Below are 18,885 nucleotides of genomic sequence, written 5' to 3' on the forward strand. Positions count from 1 at the left end.
CATTACCGCCTGAACCATCCCCCCCCATCCAATGGCATTACCGCCTGAACCATCCCCCCATCCAATGGCATTACTGCGTGAACCATCACCCCATCCCTCCCTGTCCGGGCAAAAATTGGCTTCCATGACACCGGTTCCTGTTGCCAAAAGGTTGGGGACCGCTGTCAAAAAACACAGACCCACTTTAAGAGTGAGATTCAATCCCAACATGATGCTTCCTCTCCTTCACTCCCTACCCCACATTAGCAGGAGTCCAGTATGAAAACGGTGAATTAAAGCTGAGAGAACAGCAAGGCACAAGCTCTAAGAAGGGGTTTCAGGGAAACCCACAGACAATGGGGGAGACAACACAAGGGCACTAGAGGAAACTGAAGCCTCTAGCAGCTACAACAAACATTAAACACAGCTCGTAGCCAGATCAACGTCAAACCTCACACCATAGGCCTATTCCCCTCAGTTCCTAATATCTGACATATCATGTCTGGCTTTCAGCAACATTACAGGGCGTGCTGCAAGGCAGGAGAAAACACACAAAGCAAACACTAGGACCAGACTCAGATGTGACACAGATTTGGGAATTTTCAGACGCAGAATGTGTGTGTGGGCGTGTGTGTGCATATGTGTGTGTGTGCGCGTATGCATGCCGTGCGTGTGTGTGTGTGTGTGTATATACACACACGCATGTAGAGAGCTTATAAAGAATTGGCTCGTGTGGCTCCTGGTCCATGGGATTATGGAGCTGATGAGTCCCAAGATGTAGGGTCAGCAAGCTGGAGACCCTGGACAGCCAGTGGAGTGGCCGAAGGAGGAGCCTGGGGGAGAAAGAGAGACAATGAATATCTGTCATGACCCGGAGGACAGAGGATGTCTGCAGGAAGTGGGCAATTCTCAAAAAAGGGAGGAAATCCGTAAAATCATTCCCCCGGCGCAACATTTTCTGAGATCTGCTGCTTTCCTTTAAGCCTCTGAGCTCTAGTTGTGCTAGTGCAGAATAAAAATCATAACAATGCGCGTGTTGTTTTTCCTGTGGCTGTTATCACGGCTGCAGAGGAAGTGCAGCCGGCAGAGCTTCCTGGGTGTTCCTACCACTTCCTCTTCCCTCATCTCACAGCTCACAGCTGCACTTTCAAGGGCAGTTTCTGAGCTGAGCTCTCAGATCACATTTTGCTGAAAAACTATAAGCTATGTCCTCTATCTATTCACACGCCCGGGACACCTTCTTTTACCTTCTCCATTCAGCCTGCAATGTGGCAGCTCTCGAAAGGGAAACAAAGAATTCACGAGTGCCTCCGACCCCGGGAGACACAGAACACGGCCATTCGTCCTGCCCAGCGGGCAGCAGGGCGGTAAGTCCGAGTGTGTGGGGACTGTGTCTGTGTGTGATGTGTACTTGTGTTTGTGTGTGTGTCATCTCTGAGAGTGTGTAGTGGGGATGGTGTGGGTAGTGTGTTTTTGTGTATGTCTCTTTGTGTGTAGGTGAGTATATGTGTGTTTTCTGTGTGTGTTATGTTTGTGTGTGTGTGTGGTAGGTATGTTTATACGTTTGTGAGTATATGTGTGTGAGTGGTGTTTGTGTCTTATGTTCGTGTTTGTGTATGTGTTTGTGTGTTGTGTTTGTGAACATATATGTTCATGTGTGTTGTGTAGCTGTGTGTGCTATGTTTGTGTGTGTTCGTACTTTTGTGAGTGTATGTGTGTAAGTCGTGTGTGTGTGTGTGTGTGTGTGTGTGCACGCATGTCCGAGGTACAATGAGAGGAGCCAGGGCTGAGAGTCGGGAGAACCTTGGACCCTTTGTGCTCTGCCTGGAAGTCACTGCTTACTCCTGGGCAAGACGCTTCTGTGAGTTTCGCTGCCTTCCTGAGAAACCTCACAAAGGTGACGTGTCTGCTCCGTGTTGGAGACAAACACTGTGGCACGTGGCACACATGTGATGCCTGTCAGGCAGCGTGTAGGCTGAGGCGGCCAGGGGCAGGGCAGACGCGCTGTCTGGGCGCGAGGGTGGAGTGCAGGGTCTGCCCTGGTCCCGGCCCGGCCTGTATCTTCTTCTCACCACCCTTCTCTCTAGAGGAGGAAGGAGGTTTCCTGGGTGAAGTGCTGCTTCCGCTTCCACCAGTGATGTAAGGGCGCCAAGGACAAAGAGATTGAGGGATCTCCACTTTGCAAAGACAGGGGGCCCCTTTGAGAGGTAAAAGCCTGTGTCCTCACAAGAATGCGGCTGAACAGGTCTGGGTGAAGATGTTCACCTGGCCTGGTCACTCTCCCTGGAAAGTCACCAAACCTCCTGGGCTGGGTCCACTCTCAGCTGGCACGTTAGAGCTGACATCACTGAACCCCCAGTCCTGCAGCCACAGCCCCGCAGGTCCCCGGCCAGCCCCTGGGATCTGGCGAGGACTGAGGTGGTGGGCCAGGTGAGCAGAGAGCCTTAGCCCCCCGGGGATGCTGTGGCAACGGGAAAGCTATGTCTGTGGACGTTCCCCCGGAGTTACCATCCCCTCAACTCAGAGCCTCCATCTGGAGAATGTCATCTGACTGTGATTGTCTCTGAGTGTCCTACACATTCCAGAAAAACAGTCATGGGGCCACACCGTTCCCTCCCCATCCCACAGAGACTACCAAGCAGCTACAACATGATGGGCCCCTGAAACAGGGAACCGTGTTGGTCTGCAGGGTGGAACGGATTGAAGGCAGGATACGCTGCTCTCTCCTCAGGATGACGCCAGTTCCTGGGTGGGTGACACGGCCCTCCTTCGCAAAGAGGACTAGGAATCGCTCTACAGAAGGTCAAAAAATGTGCTGGAATCTTCTACAGGGAAGAGATGTCACGAACATGTAGTTGTGGCCCAGCACTCACACCTCCAGGGACATTGAGGCCCAGGCGGTGCGACCACCTAGCTGCTGGCCTGGGGAGGAGCGCCGAGTCCCCTGGGCCCCCAGCAGGACCGGGACTGGGCCCGACGTGGAGAGGGAGCCTGTCCGAGTCTGCCGCCCTCCTCACCGTCCAGCTCTTGGCCTCTGCGGCCCTTGCTGCTGGGCTCTCCCCACAGATCATCTGGCCCCAAGAGCCCCTCAGCAGCCCCTCCAGCAACTTCCTGCTCACGTCCCCCAGGCACGCTGGCCACTGCTCCCAGGACAGTAGCTGTCAGGATGCATCCCTGATCCTTTCTCTCCATCACAGAATCACCCCAAAATGGAGACCACAGTGCAGGGGGGAGAAAGGAGGAAACAGGGTCCCTAAAGGATGTAGAAGGTCTCTTAGACTTCCCCTCACTCTGTCTCTCCCCCCCAAACCAATGCAAACAACTTCCTTTTGGCAAGAGAAAGGCACAAGTCAGGTGCCTCTTAAAACTCGGTGGAAAAGTCAGTGAGACATATGATTCTTTTTTCAGGAGGAAGAAGAATATTATGAACTCATTCTCCCGGAGAATCGCGAGGAAGGGCTGTCTCAGGATCCTACACAAGACGGGTCAGGAGGTAAAACATCTTTCCAGCAGACATAAACTTAGAGAGGCATGGCCGGGGGACCCGTAGGTGCAGGGGGCGCGCTGGGAGAGGCAGCAGGAGCTCCTCCTGTCAGAGATTTGCCCACCCGGTGGCCATCGAAGGGCGTTTGGGTTGGGCCTCTCTTCAACACGGCCAGATAGGAGGGAAAGGCCCCTGATGGGCGCAGTGGGCCGAGGGGGTGACGCACAGCGCCAGCCGCCCCTTCACTGGGTCTCAGGAAGGATGTGCTCGCCCCCGGCCTCCGTGTGGGCATCTCGCTGGCTCGAGTGTGAGAGCTCTCAGGGTCATGAGGACTGCAAGCACTAGTGAACAAGCAGGATGCACTCAGGTGCCCCCAGGACCGGGCTCCGCCTTCCCAAGGGACTCCCTCCCCACGAAAGCTGTTGCATCAGGGTCAGGGCTTCACTTTCATGGGCTCAACTTCACCGTCTAGCCTGAGGACACAGAACTTAGGGATATAGGAATGCCGGAAATCCATCCACTTTCCTGGCCAGAAGAATTGATTTGCGATTCACCATGCATTTCAACAGGACTGATTTTTTTTTACTATATGAACTTCAGTGACCTGAGCCATTGAGAGAAAGCCATATTAATAAGCTGCACAGGAAAATTACAATACAAGTGCTGACACCTGATTTCCCTTTTTTGGCAGCAATCGAGATTAAGCATTACTTTAAAAATCTGGCTTTAAAGTCCAATGACGTGGGCGCCTCCAGGCTTGCCCAGACAGGAGACCCCTGTCTCCCTCCAGCTTCGCATTGGAGGGTGGAGATGAACACTGCACCTTCCCTGCTTCTGTGAAACTCCCACCCATTCACTCAAATTCCTTTCAAGCCACCTGAGGGAAGCTGGAGGGAGCCAATATCATCCAGTCAAAACTGGTCGGAGGGTCAGGCAGCCAAGGGAGAAAGGCAGCAGAAACGCGTTGCTGGGAGATTTGGAAGGAGGCGGTGCCAATCCTACTTTCAGGAGGCCGGGGCTCTGTCACAGAGACACATCTATGTCCTCAATGTGGAACAGACTTGGAAGCCGGCTGGGGTTGGGCGCTCCTCTATGTGCTCTGGCTCCTGGGAGCCCACGAGAAGGGAATTCCCTTCCTGCCCTCCAGCTCCGGTCGTTTCTAAAACATCTGGACATTGGGTTTCTAAGTATTAGATTGGCATGACAAAGCTTCTCTCAGCTGATGGCTCTGAACGTTCTGCTGGGTGAGAATGTCCAGCCCCAGCTCCAAGGATGTAGCTTAAGAATGTGACCCCAGTGTGCAGCTGTGCTGTGGAGCTGGGGCTCAGGCTGAAAAGAACCCACCCTCACAACACTCCTCGCTGGGAAAACTAAGGGTAATGTGACGTGGTCGATCACGTCAGGGAGAGGACCGACACAGAGGCTGTGTGCTTTCAATTTCACCACTCTTCCTGAGAAGGGTCTCCAATCAGAGGTACTTGAGGAAGCTCAGGGTCCCAGGTCATGATGGGATGATTCCCACAAAGGTGACCCTGAGAAGAAGTTTCAAAACCTAAACATAAAATGTAGCTTTTCTACCACATCATCCAGCAATTCCACCTCTGGGAATATAGCCCAAAGAATGGAAACAGATGTTGAACATATGTGCATCAAGGCTCATGGCAGCATATTGACAATAGCAAAAAGGTGGAAACAACCCCAAAGTCCATATATATATATATATATATATATATATATATATATATACACATATGAATAAACACAATGTGGTCTACACCTACAGTGGAATATTATTCAGCCTTAAAAAGGAGGGAAGTTCTGACACATGCGACAACGTCGATGAACCTTGAAAACATTATGCTAAGTGAAATAAGCCAGACACAGTAGGGCAAACATTGCCTGACTCCACTTACATGAGGTCCGTAGAAGAGTCAAACACACAGAGACGGAAAGAACAGGACTACCAGGCGTTAGCGGGAGGGAGCAATGGGGCGTTAGCGCTTAACGGGGACAGGGCTTCAGTTTGGGAAGATGGAAAATTCTTGGGCTGCATAGTGGTGATGATCGCACAACAATATGAAGGTACTTAATGCTACACCTAAAAATGGTAAACTTCATGCTACGTATATTCTACCATAATTTTTTTTCTAAAAGTTACAAAAAGAGAGAGGGAAGGAAAGAATGTGAGTCTAGGGCACGTCTCAGATGCTGACGCCGGTCTTCCCTGCTCCTGATCCCCGCCCCCCCGGACATTCTGCCCCTGGTGAGGCTAGAGTGGGTGGATGGGCTCTAACCCCGGTCTCCCACCTTCTCTTGATGCTTCCAGGGCTGAGGGAGGATGAAGGGACCCCGCAGAGGCTGAGGCTCATCCTGGTGGGAAAATCCGGAAGCGGGAAAAGCGCAACAGGAAACAGCATCCTCGGCCGGAGAGTGTTCGAGACCAAGGTCAGCGCCGGGCCCGTGACCAAGGCCTTCCAGCGGGGGCGCCGAGCGTGGGCGGGGAAGGAGCTCGAGGTCATCGACACCCCCGACATCCTGTCCCCGGGGGCGGCGCCGCGAGGGACCACTCAGGGCCCCTGCGGAGCCATTGCCGCCTCCTCGCCAGGGCCCCATGCGGTGCTCCTGGTGATGCAGCTGGGCCGCTTCACCAAGGAGGATGAGGAGGGGGTCAGGCGCCTCCAAGAGCTCTTCGGGGCGGGCATCCTGGCCCGCACCATCCTGGTGTTCACGCGGAAGGAATACCTGGGCGGCGGCACCCTGGAGGAGTACCTGCGAGAGACCGACAACCGGGAGCTTGCCAGGCTGGACGTCCTGTGTGAGCGGCGACACTGTGGCTTCAACAACAGGGCGCAGGGGGCGGAGCAGGACGCCCAGCTGAAGGAGCTCATGGAACAAATCGAAGCCATCCTGTGGGAACACGAAGGCCGTTATTACAGCCACCAGGCTTACCGTCAGTCCCAGCGCGACGTCCTGCTCCAGTGAGAGCCGGCGGGGCGGGTCCCCCAGGGCCAGGGCTCCGAGGAAGGGCGCAGCGAGGAGTCCTGGTGGCAGGGACTGTGTCGCATCCGGAAGGAATCTGGGCGCACTGACACACAGCTCCTGGGGAGGCCGCCCATCTGAGACGCGCTGGATTCCACGCAGCCGCGGCTGCTTCCTGCCAGCCTCCCTCGGCCCCGGAGTCTGCCTTCCAGCCCCTCACTTGCTCTCTCCGTCCCACAGGTCACTGACCCTCCCAGTGTCCAGGGCAGGGTCTGGGGTGGCGAGCGGTGTGCGGGCTCCTGAGTTCGCAGGTCCTTCATCACACCTTCCAGAACACGCGGGCCCTCCCTCCTCTGTGCCCCTCCATCCTCACGTCTCCTTGGCATTCCGAGTCTGCAATAGAACACCGATAGGACCACAGCTTCCTGCGGGCAGGCCCGTGCCTCATTCGCCCATGTAACTCCCACAGCATCCTGGCCACTGGAGTCACCGCTTAAACGTCGATGTAGCAAATCAGTGTGGGATGTCGACCAGGTGCCTCTGCATCTCTTGGGCTGTGTCCTTGCCCGCTAAGGGGGCAGGCATGATGACTTTTAAGGCCCTGTGCCATGTGGGGCAGGACAGGCACTGGGCTGGGGAGGAGAAAGCAAGTAGAAACGGGAGGGGTAGAAGGTGCAGCCCTTTTATTCACTCTTGAAAGAGGCCACCCAATCGCAGCAAAGGAGCCCCGTGGGAACCTCTTGGTGGGATGATGAGCAGAGCGGGGTGGGGGTATCCAGGGGGCCAGGTCTGGTCAAGAAATGGAGCCTAGACCTGGCTGCAGGACATGGAGGCCCCCGGAGGTGCCAAGTGGGCTTGGGCAGAGAGGAGCACTTCCCTGAGGCAGACTCGGACTAGGGAGGTCACACACCTGTTACTGCCCCTTGTGATGCCTGCCGTCCGGCTGTAGAGAACAGAGGCGATGTTCAACCCCTCCTCTGCTTCACCTGCAACTGCTTCCCTTCTCCCTTGAGAGTGGGGAGAAAGTGTGGGTGGGGTGTGTCTTGGTGTGTAGGTGGGTCCCCAGCAAGGTATTTTGGTGCACAGAATGGGAGGAGGCAGAGAAGAAAGGGAAGCTGCAAAGCAAAGAAGCAGGTGAATGATGTAAGACGTCCTAGGGAACAGCCTGCCGGGCTGATGGGGAGAGCCCTGCAACACGCGGCTGTCGTCTTCTCCAGACGCAGCGGACGCCTAAGAAAGCTTAAGCATTTCTTTTGCTAAAAGATTCAGACAAGTGTCTCGAGGCAGAACAGAGACTTATTTTGGTATATGCTTACGATAGCCTTTGTGCCAGATCATTTATTAAGCAGGTGATCCGCGTCCCGCTGAACTGGAACGCAACGTTTATCATATGTTAATTTTTCATATTCCCTAAGATCTCTGTCAGGATTTTCGATTCTGATCTTGTCTTCTGACTTTTCTACTCCTGCATGAATAAAACATGGATTTGATTAGAGTGGCTTTGATTATAATGTGACACACTGATTTCCTCCCCAGTCTCCATTTTTGTATTTCCTTTGTTATTTTCAGGCATTTATTCTTCTGTGTGAAAGTTAAAATCGCTTTGTTTAATTTTCAGAAAAGAATCTTGTTGGGATCCCAGTTGGAATTGTCTTACATTTATGTATTAAATTTGGGAGGATTGGAAGTAAGATAAGTTAGAGAAAGACAAGTACTGTGTAATATATATCACTTATATGTGGAATCTAAAATGTCAAACCTGTTTAAAGAAAGAGTAGAACGGTGGTTACCAGGAGGTAGGGGCACAGGGGATAAGACTGGTGGTATTTAAGGGTCCAAACTTGTAACAAGCACGAAATAAGCCATAGAGATCTAAGGTACAGTATACTGAATGTAGACAGTAACATTGTACTCTAAGAATGTGGTGTGATGAATATTGTTACAGCAGCCATACACCCTGCACACCTTAAATTTACACAATGTTAAAAGAAACTCTTTCAGTTACATTAAAAATCTAAAACACAAAAAAAGTTGGGAGAATTGGTAAATGCCTCCAGGATAAGTGAATTAAGGCCATCTTGTTTCTAAGTGAATAGACTCATGACTTCAGAGCTATTGAAGTAAAAGCTAAAATCATTTGCATTTCCTTCAGGAGAAGAAGATACATTTCTTTAATTTAGGTACTTTTGTTTGAACTCTGCTGGCTTGATTGATTTCATAATGGAAAATACAAGCACCTGACCAAATGACACCCATCCAGTGACTCTAAATGATGCGCCACTCAAAACATGTCATTCATTAAAAATTCTAAAGGAATTGTTTAAAATTATATCGAATATGGGGTTTTCTCTCCTTTATTGCTAAAAATCAGGGAAAATACCTCCCACGACTTTTCAGAAGGAGGGATAGATGTTGCTTCATGCCATCACTCCCTCAGCATCAGAGAACGGGGAAGGCATGTGTCGGTATGTTCTGGAAACTCCATGGTCTGTGTACCAATAGGAAAGAAGTGGTGTGGGTGAGGGTGGGGGCAGGGGGAGGAGAGAGGGTTGTCTTGGCCAAGGCTGTGAAGATAGTGAACTTTGGAATTCATTATTCTCAAAAAATATCTCTACACTGGAGCAAAGCATGAAAAACACAGATCTGGAGAATCCAAAGTGCCCAGTGAGCACGTGGGTTGCTTCCTCCTTGGTGGGTCAAAGCAGCGGCTAAAAACCCCAGGGAAGGCTTCCAGCTCCCAATCCTCCCGTAATGACATTCATACACTATGTAGAAAATTCAAAATAATGAGAATTTCTAAACAACTGTTAGAAGATACGGAAAAGTGACCAAATACAGGGAGACACTATAAGGAACTTGACAGTTAACATAAGGGGCCATGCAACTGCCACTTTTTTTTTTTTTTTTTTTTTTTTTGCGGTACGCGGGCCTCTCACTGTTGTGGCCTCTCCCGTTGCAGAGCACAGGCTCCGGACGCGCAGGCTCAGCGGCCATGGCTCACGGGCCCAGCCGCTCCGCGGCATGTGGGATCTTCCCGGACCGGGGCACGAACCTGCGCCCCCTGCATCGGCAGGCGGACTCTCTTCCCTGGTGACTGCGCCACCAGGGAAGCCCGAGCTGCCACTTTTATGTGGCTTTTCCCCCCCGAGAGCACTTCCCCATCTTGCTGACCCAGGGATATCGCTCAAGCAGAAATTCACAGTGACCTGAGAGTAAGAGGATTGAGTTTGGGGGCAGCCAGAGAGGGTAGAAATTGATGGAGAACTCCCAAAAGGAGCCACACAGGGGGTTGGGTGGGAGCATTAGAAATTCTTCATATAAACTCCCTTCAAGTCTTTGACTGACCCATGAACGGCAGTCTCTGGAGGGTCCAGGGGAAACTTTTTTTGGAAGGCTGAAAGAGGTAGTTAGAGATTTCAACAGTTGCCCTCAGCAGCAAAGACAAAATTTGAGATTCCGGTCCACCACGTATTCCACTGAAATACCAACGGGAGTAAAATCACATCAGGACTAAGGGACTTGCCCTAAAAGAGCAAGATTGGAATAGCCCCTCGCTAATGACGTCGACAGCCAAGCCTTCCCAAGTTCAAAGGGATCTGCCAGGAATTTAAGTGCCTGCTAGAGCGAACACAGTACTATTCAGAAGACCATAATAATACCCAGAGTCCCTACAACATACTATCGACAATATCCTGTAAACTATTAAACATTCTCCTTTTCTAACATAAGGATAGAAAGCAATAAAATTTCCCTCTACACATGTTTATCTACATCTCCCAAATTTTTGTGTGTTCTGTTTTCACTATCACTCAGTTTGTAACATTTTGCATATTCTTTGTGATCTCTTTTTTCACTCATGGGTTATTTAGGTGTATGTGTTTAATTTCCAAATATTTGAGTATTTTCTAGAAATTGCAATATCCAATATGGTAGCCACCAGCCATATGTGGTTATTGAGCACTTGAAATGTAGCTGGTGTACCTGAGAAATTGAATTTTAACTTTTATTTCATGATAATTTGTTTTAATTTAAATTTAAACACTGAAGCACTGTAAAATATTTTACCATGAAACACAGCTTTGTTGTTTGGGTAGAAATACACTTCACTCTAACTGTTGTATCACATATTATTGCTGTATTGCAATGTAAATTTTGGCCACATTTATTGTTTCTAGTATGAGAACATATATACATCATTGATCTAGTCAATGTCAGAAGATTGATTCCCTTTGAACAATCTTCCTAATGCAGTGATGTAATACTTTTATTCGAATACTTTGTGTAGACAGCATGAGTTATAGTGATACCTGTCTACATTGTAGTAGATAATGACCATTAAATTTAAATACAGTTTATTATTTTATTTATAATGGGGTTGAGTTAAATCTTAATTTAAAAATAAGTATGGACAATATTTAATCTTTAAAATGAAGGCATGATATTGATGCAGAATGAATGGAGATGACTAAGCAGGTAGTAAAACTGGAACAGGAGAGAGAAAGAGGCTGGAAGATGTGTTATAACATTCACAGTGGCAACTGCAATTTGATGCTGTGTAGCAAAACCAAAAAAGAAAAAAAAAAGCTGTTAGAGACCTTTTCAGCAAACACATACAGGATTTGATAAAATGTTTCCTCTCAACCATCAAAAACAGACTTGACAACTGAAGGCAGAATTAAATGTCCAACAAAAACCTCTAGACAACTTTTAATAGGCTCTGAGCTTATAACTTGGGCCAGGTGTAAAACACTTTGGATTACTGCATGAAAAAGAAAAACACTTTTAGTTGGAGAGATGGTGAAAACAACTTATTACTTTGGTTATGGAAAGTTGTTTTTTTTTGTTTGCTTGTTTGTTTGTTTTGCGTTACGCGGGCCTCTCACTGTTGTGGCCTCTCCTATTGCGGAGCACAGGCTCCGGACGCGCAGGCTCAGCGGCCATGGCTCACGGGCCCAGCCGCTCCGCGGCATGTGGGATCTTCCTGGACCGGGGCACGAACCCGCGTCCCCTGCATCGGCAGGCGGACTCTCAACCACTGCGCCACCAGGGAAGCCCTATGGAAAGTTTTACTGCAAATTTTTAAAGAAAAGACTAAAAATTCTAAAGTATGCAAAACACGAAAGACCTTCCATCAAGGCACCAAACAATTGCCCAGAGAAGGTAAGACTTTTAAAATAATATCAAAGATGAATTGATTTAAGGTTTGAAAAATTGCAAGTCTCTTTCTTTAGAGTTATATGAGAAGTGTGACTTAAGACATGATCCGAGTGATACTTTGAGTATGTCTTAAAGTCGTCCCACGTCTAGGAAAAGATGTAAACTCAGGGCAAAAAAAAAAAAAAAAAAAAAAAAAAATTCAAATTAGGGGTATAGATATTTTTACATCTTTCAAAACTGTCAGAGAATTTTAATAGATACTTGGCACAAATTGCTCATGATGGAAGCACATGCAGTCATCTCCAGTCTCACACTTGTACTCTGCGCCCCAGAATTCCTGGACCATATGCTCTTCTCCACTTCTGGATCCTGCTTTATTTTGCCTTGACTGTTTCCAGTAACATTTCATCCCTCTCCACTTATACAGAGTATTCGATTAGGAAAACTGAAGCCAATCTAGGTACTAAAAGTAGGATGAACTTTTTGTTTATCCTTCTAAAATGGTAAAAAAAAAAATTTTTTTAAGTTGCCTTTAGATACATTAGATTGGTGAGTGTATGACTTTCATCCACATCTTTCTTTTTCTTTTCTTCTTTTCATCTTTATTGGAGTATAACTGTTTTACAATGTTGGGTTAGTTTCTGCTGTACAACAAAGTGAATCAACTACATGTGTACATATATCCCCATATCCCCGCCCTCTTGCGTCTCCCTCCCACCCTCCCTATCCCACCCCTCTCGGTGGTCACAAAGCACCGAGCTGATCTCCCTGTGCTGTGCAGCAGCTTCCCACTAGCTATCTATTTTACATTTGGTAGTGTATATATGTCAATGCTAAAAGTTGGATGAACTTTTAGTCCAAGGAATGAAAGGCTTGCCCTGGCCTGGGGAGCGAGGTGGTGTGCTGACCTGGGTGATTTTCAGCAGCTATGAGCTGTGAAACACACCGCCGTCTCCCGTAGTCTATTTGCAACGGTTGCCATGTGCTCCTTCTCCAGCAAGTTCCAAATCTTGTGGGAGTGCTTCTCATTGGCAGACCGTAACCCGGACCTGTAGGGAAAGGGATGATAAGGAACGTTGGCCCAGGCTCCTTCCCTGAGATGCAGAGGACCCAGGAAGAATCAATGGTGCCCCGTTTACAGCATTCAGCACAGCTCAATAATTCAGATGGAAGGATTCACCTTACATCTGACCTTAGGGAAAGCTTTCCTATCTCATCCACGACATCGAATAGGAGTTACACCTATTTGATGCTGGGTATGCCTGGGACAAAGCATTAAAATATTATCTTGAATTTTCATTTCAACATGTACTCCCTCAGTAGTGAGTGGCAGCTAACTCTTCCTGTTCACTCCTGCGTACCAACTTGCTGGCATACGTGAGGCCCTCACTAAATATTTTTTCACCCTACCCCTTGAAGAGTTGGTGAAACTTGGCTCAAGCTACATTTCCACAGCATGGAGAGCCCCAAATCTTTCTTGTTCTTTCTGGGAATTTCCTGAGCTCACTTCTTTATGCTTCCCTCTACTTTCTCAGTCATGTACTACTGTTCTCTATTTGACTCAATTTCATGAAGACTCAAAATTCACTTCTTTAGCTGGTTTCCACAATAACCATAGATACTAAGCTTCTTGTACGTACGCTTCTTGTACGCTTTCATCTTTCCTAGTGATTTTGAAACTCATGGGGCGGGTCCCACGGGCAGCAGTGGGTGTTATTACATCAAGTCGACTGCCTTCCCTCTAGCTTGGAACGAGGAAGTGCTAATCCCTCCAGAACCCAGGAGGGAGAAACTCTGGAGTGACACTTCATAAACGGTCTCCCTCTCACGAAAGGCAGAGGGATTGACCTGTTTGGGGATGTTAAGAATGTTAGGAGAGCCATTAGACCCATTAGACCACTTCCTGCTATGAGTTTCATTTTTCAGAAACAGGAAACAAACGGCCCTCTCAACCTTTTGACCTGCTGTGATCAGATATGACCAACACTTTTGGTTCCTTGTTTCATCCTATAAGCAGACCAAAAAAGTCCTCTTTCTGGTGGTCCAGAGGAGTCTTGCTTTTTGGGTTTCACCTTCTCAGACTATGACTCTTTGGTTGTCAGGTGGCCCCATTATGTGAAACTAGCTCTCTTCCATTTCAGGGAAAAGAAGGAAGACTCCTAACTTAGGTTTTTCATCCCTGCTCTGGTCTCCACTTCATCTTTACCAGGGAGTCCTAGAATTCTGGTAACAAGATGGTATTTAGCTTTATTTGATTCAGTTCTTTGTGTGTATAGTTTTCCTGCAGAATCCTGGAGGGGAGAAGGGTCTTTGGCTCCCTGGCTCTGGCTGGTAACATTTGGAGCAGGGGAAATGCCTTGATAATTATTGAAGTGACTTTCCCTTTTTATTCAAGCACAGGATATTTGCTCCAGTGTAATCACTCTCAAAGTATATTCCTGGACCAGCGAGATCGGCAATGCAGGGAACTTGTTAGGAATGCAGATTCCCAGGTCCACTGACTCAGAAACTTTGTACGTTAGCAAGTCTTCCGGGCGACTCTGATGCATGCTAATGCTCCACAAAATACAGGAAAAAACCTGAATAATCAGATTTTAATATTTTTAAAAATACTAATAGAATTTTGTCGAAAGATGACAACCTTGTCAAGCTGGGTGTTTTCTCTAGAATGGATGGTCTGTATTCTATCACTTCTCCAATTTGCATGAAAAGGTTTAGGCACTAAGCGATAACATTTTACACGGTAGAAGTCCAGCTGATAAGAGATGAGAACAGCTCCTCTTATAGGGGAAAGGAAACAGGAAGGCAGAGGAATCAAGCCATCAGATATGTGTCCTAAAGTTTGTGTCTCCAAGTTCAGGAAACAAGAGGTATATTAGATAGTTAAGTTCTGGTCACTTCTTGAGCTAGGATCTGGGGAACACCCTCTGCGAAAAGCCTTTAAACCTGGATGTCACCCTATGTGGTCCTCGTCTCAAGGATGGAAACACTTTCCGTTTCTATCTGGTTTGGCTGCTCCCCGGTACTTTCTAGCATTTGATTCTTCGTAGTTTATCCAAAGTTTATCTGTAGGATATTTAGTATGTTACAAGCCTCTGTCCTTTTGGAACCAGACTCAAGTTCTGACGTTGTATTCTCTTTCTTGGTTTGTATGTAGAATGAACAAGAGTTTAGGATTCTAGGAAAGTCTGGTTGGGAATTGGCAAAGGAATTCACCATGAGGGTGGGAGTGAGGTCGCTCTAGAGCCAGGTGTAGAGCAAACTCGCCCCAGCTGCCTCTGGCACGTGCCGCTAGTCATCTGCTTACTAGCATTTACCCCTCCTGTTCACTAACAAAACTACAATTTTGCTTATAACTGCAACGTACCCGTGTGAAATACTGAATTGCACAGTGTTTCTTGCAGCTGGGGGTAACCATATGACCACGAGGTAGTAGCAGAAGCTCTGTGGACATTTCTGGGTAGCCTTTGCTTCTGTAATAGATGTGGCATTCTGTCCTCCTTCTTGTGTCTGTGTTCTTTCCACCCGCAATTCAGACATGAGGCTGAAGGTGAAGCAGCCGTCTTACCACTTTGAGGACAAAAGTTACTTGCAAGTAATGGTGGAGAAAAAAATCAAGTTCTTTGGGTAGTTACATGGGCTCTGGACTTACCAGCCGTAAACGCCTTGTATCACAATTGAACCCTTTGTTAAGCTGCTTTGGTGAAGTTCTCTTCCATGCAACCAGACATAGCCTCCAGCTTACATTCCAGGGCTGAATGAGCGTCACTGCCGGACCAGCCACAGAGATTTTAGACCATCAGGAGCTGTGGTGAAGTCAGCCAGGAGACCCTCAAAGGGCACTGCCTGGAGTGAGAAATTCATTCACTTGGTGACTTTACACCAGCTTGTGGACTTTCTTGTTGGGGACCAGCAGGGCTGCAGAGGCTTGACAGACATGGGATGTCACCCAACAAGTAGAGGAGACAGGGACTGAGGCTTGGAGACCCCATCTTTCTCCGCAGATCACGATGTCACAGAAGAAACCCATCCCCCACTGAAGGAAAGAAATACGATGGTTGCAAGGAGTCTCTAAGTCACCTAAATGGGGACTAAACACGGCTCTTTAGCAGATCCGATTGGACTGGTTTTTAAACAAGAGTAAACATTTAGTTGTATATTTTCCCTAGAAGTAATGCATGGGATCTAGGAAAGAGTATAAAATTATAGACAAATTAAACAGGTACATTTTCTATTTGTGTCCTAAATGTAGTATATGTTTAGTTTTGCCTCGTAGGCTGTTTCCAGTGAATTCCAAATTGTTCCACAAGAAGCAACTGACTTATATTCTCAGAGGACTCGTTTCCACAAGCTTGCTCAAAGCATTTTTTCTGCAAATGCAACTATTGTCTCAAGAGAAATTAAAAATAGAGTTAAAATTTCCGTATCTCATTATCCTTTCTCACAAATCCTATATCAGAGACATAATGCCTAAGAAAATGTACGCACTACATAGCATAGCCATTGTGTATATGAAGCAAAAAGTACAGAAAATGCAAGGAGATATGGACTAACAGGTCCTAATAATATGACTTTAATATAAACTTGTCAGAAAAGACAAATCAAGTAGACAAAAAATAAGTAAGGAGATAGAAGAATAAACATAATGAAGAAAGTAGCTCTCTTGGATTTATAGAAAATACACTCTTTTTGCGTAATATCAGAGAATACACCCTTTTTCAAATGCACATGGAACATTCACAAATATTGATCATATATTAATATACGTTAGCAAACATCAGTGAGTTCCATGAAGTAGAAATAATAAAAACAACACTTTCTGATCATGATGAGATAAAACCAGAAATTACATTTGGAAAAAAGTCCTTCCATCGAGAAATGAAAACACCTTGTATTAAACAACTCTTGTTGAAAAGAAAAATACAAACTGAGGCTTTAGAATTTCTTACAGATCATACTAATAAAAATACTAAATGTCAGAAGCTATAGGCTTCATTTAAAGAAGTGATCAGAGGGGCTTCCCTGGTGGCGCAGTGGTTGAGAGTCCGCCTGCCGATGCAGGGGACGCGGGTTCGTGCCCCGGTCTGGGAAGATCCCACATGCCGCGGAGTGGCTGGGCCCGTGAGCCATGGCCGCTGAGCCTGTGCGTCTGGAGGCTGTGCTCCACAACGGGAGAGGCCACAGCAGTGAGAGGCCCACGTACAGAAAAAAAAAAAAAAAAAAGAAGTGATCAGAGTAAAAAGCATTGCACCAAAAACTTCTTCAACTAAAAAAAAGAAGAAAATGAATTAAATTCTCACTTCCAAAAAAGCTAGAAAAAGTACAATAAGGTAAACCAAAAGAAAGTACAAGTATGAAAGACAAAAATTAATGTAGTGGAGAAAAAAATACACCTAATTAATAAATCAAAATCCTGGTTTATTGAAAAAATTTAAAATTAACAAACTACTCATTAACTTATTCAGGAGAAAAAGAGAAAAGGGCACAAATAAAACTTCCAAAATGACAAGAGGAACAACCATTGAAATTGAAGACAATTTTAAAATTTAGAACCTTTTTGCAAATAAATTTGAAAACCTAGAAGAAATGGATAATTTCCTAGGGAAATGCAGATTACCAAACTTATCTCCATTAGAGACAAATTTATTTTTAAAAATATTTTTAAAAGGTTTTTTGATGTGGACCATTTTAAAAGTCTTTACTAAATTTGTTACAATGTTGCTTCTGTTTTATGTTTTGGTTTGTTGGCCCCAAGGCATGTGGGATCTTAGCTCCCCAACCAGGGATCAAACCTGCACCCTTTGCATTGGAACGTGAAATCTCAACTACTGGACTGCAAGGGAAGTCCCTAGAGAGAGAAGATAGACCAGTGTGCATGGAAGAATTAGAGAAAGCTATTAAGGAACCACACCACAAAGTAAGCACCAGGGACAGACTGTTATGCATGGAAATTCTTCCAAACCTTCTAAGTCCAGATAGTTTCAGTGCTCTTTAAATTGTTGCAGAGCATCGAAAACGATGAGAAATTTCCGAATTGCTTTTTGAAAACAAATCTAACATTGATACCTAAGTCTGATAATGATGGTACAAAAAGATAAAACTATAGAGCCACATCTCTTGTGAATATCAACACAAAAATACTAAATAAAATATTAGCAAACAGGTGCCAACACATCAAGCATGTGATACATCCTGACCAAGAGGGATAGAAAACAGAAATGAAAAATTGGTTCAATATTGGGAAATCTGTTCATATCATTCACCATGATAATTCTCATGGATGATTTTTTAAAAGCCTTTAATGAAATTCAACAGCCACTCATGATAAAAACCCTCAAGAAAATAGTGATTGGGGGATACTTGTTTAACATGATTACACACACACACACGCGTGTGCACACACACACACAAATACATGTACTACTGTAGCTCAGCAGCTGTCTCACTTACCTAATTGGGAAACACGGAGGGCGTATCCAGGAAGAAAGCAAGTATGCCCACCCACTACTAATCAACATTATAATGGAGGTTTTAGCAAATGCAGTTTGACAAGAGCAATCAATTAGGGGCATAAGAATAAGTAAAGGAGAAGTGATACACTGTGGGACATCAATAAGATGGAATAGTAGTCAGCAATAAAGGAGAACAAGCTCTTGGTACACACAGCGTCAATGATTCTCAAGATCATTACGCTAAGTGAATGAAGCCAGTCTCAAAAGGGACTTTGTTTTACTTATCTCTAGATTCTCAGTGTCTCGTATAAAACCTACCACCAAGTACAAACAACCAATGAATGTTAATAAATAGATGAATAGGTATGAACTCCCAAAAGTCTTGAGAGAAGAGAACATGCTTCATTCTTCTATTGTATTAGTCACAATGCACAGTTTCATTAATCTGTCTGCCTTCTGCCCTGGGAGGCAAATAGGCAAAGCTGCTCTCGGGATATGTCACACGGGCTTCTCATTTCCTAACTGCTAGTCAAGAGCAAAACCTTTTTCTTTGTCTCATCTACAGCATTAACTCGGAGGCAAGGGTAAGAATAATTGAATGCATTTACACAGAAAATAACCACTGACGTTAGAATTTTCTTCGTATTAAGCCTGTATTTACTTTTTCTTGGGAGGTGTATGTGGTTCTTTGGTTAAATATTTGTTAATAGAAGGTTGTAATACAATAGCACATTAAATTCATATCTCAGAATTTTGACTACAACGCCAATGATGAAAACAGTAGAGACAGAGATCACCCACCTTCTGCAGAGTGAATCCAAATCTCTCTACTCA

General features: G+C 46.3%; 1 protein-coding gene across 1 annotated transcript; it reads left to right on the forward strand.

Annotated features, from left to right (window-relative positions):
- The first annotated feature begins 1,100 nt into the window (after positions 1-1,100).
- On the forward strand, positions 1,101-7,937 carry GIMAP6 (GTPase, IMAP family member 6). The gene is made up of 3 exons (XM_033863472.2): positions 1,101-1,346; positions 3,388-3,472; positions 5,790-7,937. The coding sequence occupies exons 1-3, from the start codon at positions 1,185-1,187 to the stop codon at positions 6,443-6,445; spliced, it is 903 nt and encodes a 300-aa protein (XP_033719363.1). The 5' UTR covers positions 1,101-1,184; the 3' UTR covers positions 6,446-7,937.
- Positions 7,938-18,885: the final 10,948 nt, after the last annotated feature.

This window comes from Tursiops truncatus, chromosome 9 (genome assembly GCF_011762595.2).
Source record: "Tursiops truncatus isolate mTurTru1 chromosome 9, mTurTru1.mat.Y, whole genome shotgun sequence".
NCBI classification, from domain to species: Eukaryota; Metazoa; Chordata; class Mammalia; order Artiodactyla; family Delphinidae; genus Tursiops; species Tursiops truncatus.

What these genes read in the sequence shown, in the direction of transcription:
- GIMAP6 (XM_033863472.2), top strand. Translation starts at nt 1,185, where the DNA reads ATGTCCTCTATCTATTCACACGCCCGGGACACCTTCTTTTACCTTCTC. An exon ending in GCCCAGCGGGCAGCAGGGCG is followed by an intron (nt 1,347 to 3,387) that starts GTAAGTCCGAGT and finishes TTCTTTTTTCAG; the next exon opens with GAGGAAGAAGAATATTATGA. An exon ending in TACACAAGACGGGTCAGGAG is followed by an intron (nt 3,473 to 5,789) that starts GTAAAACATCTT and finishes TGATGCTTCCAG; the next exon opens with GGCTGAGGGAGGATGAAGGG.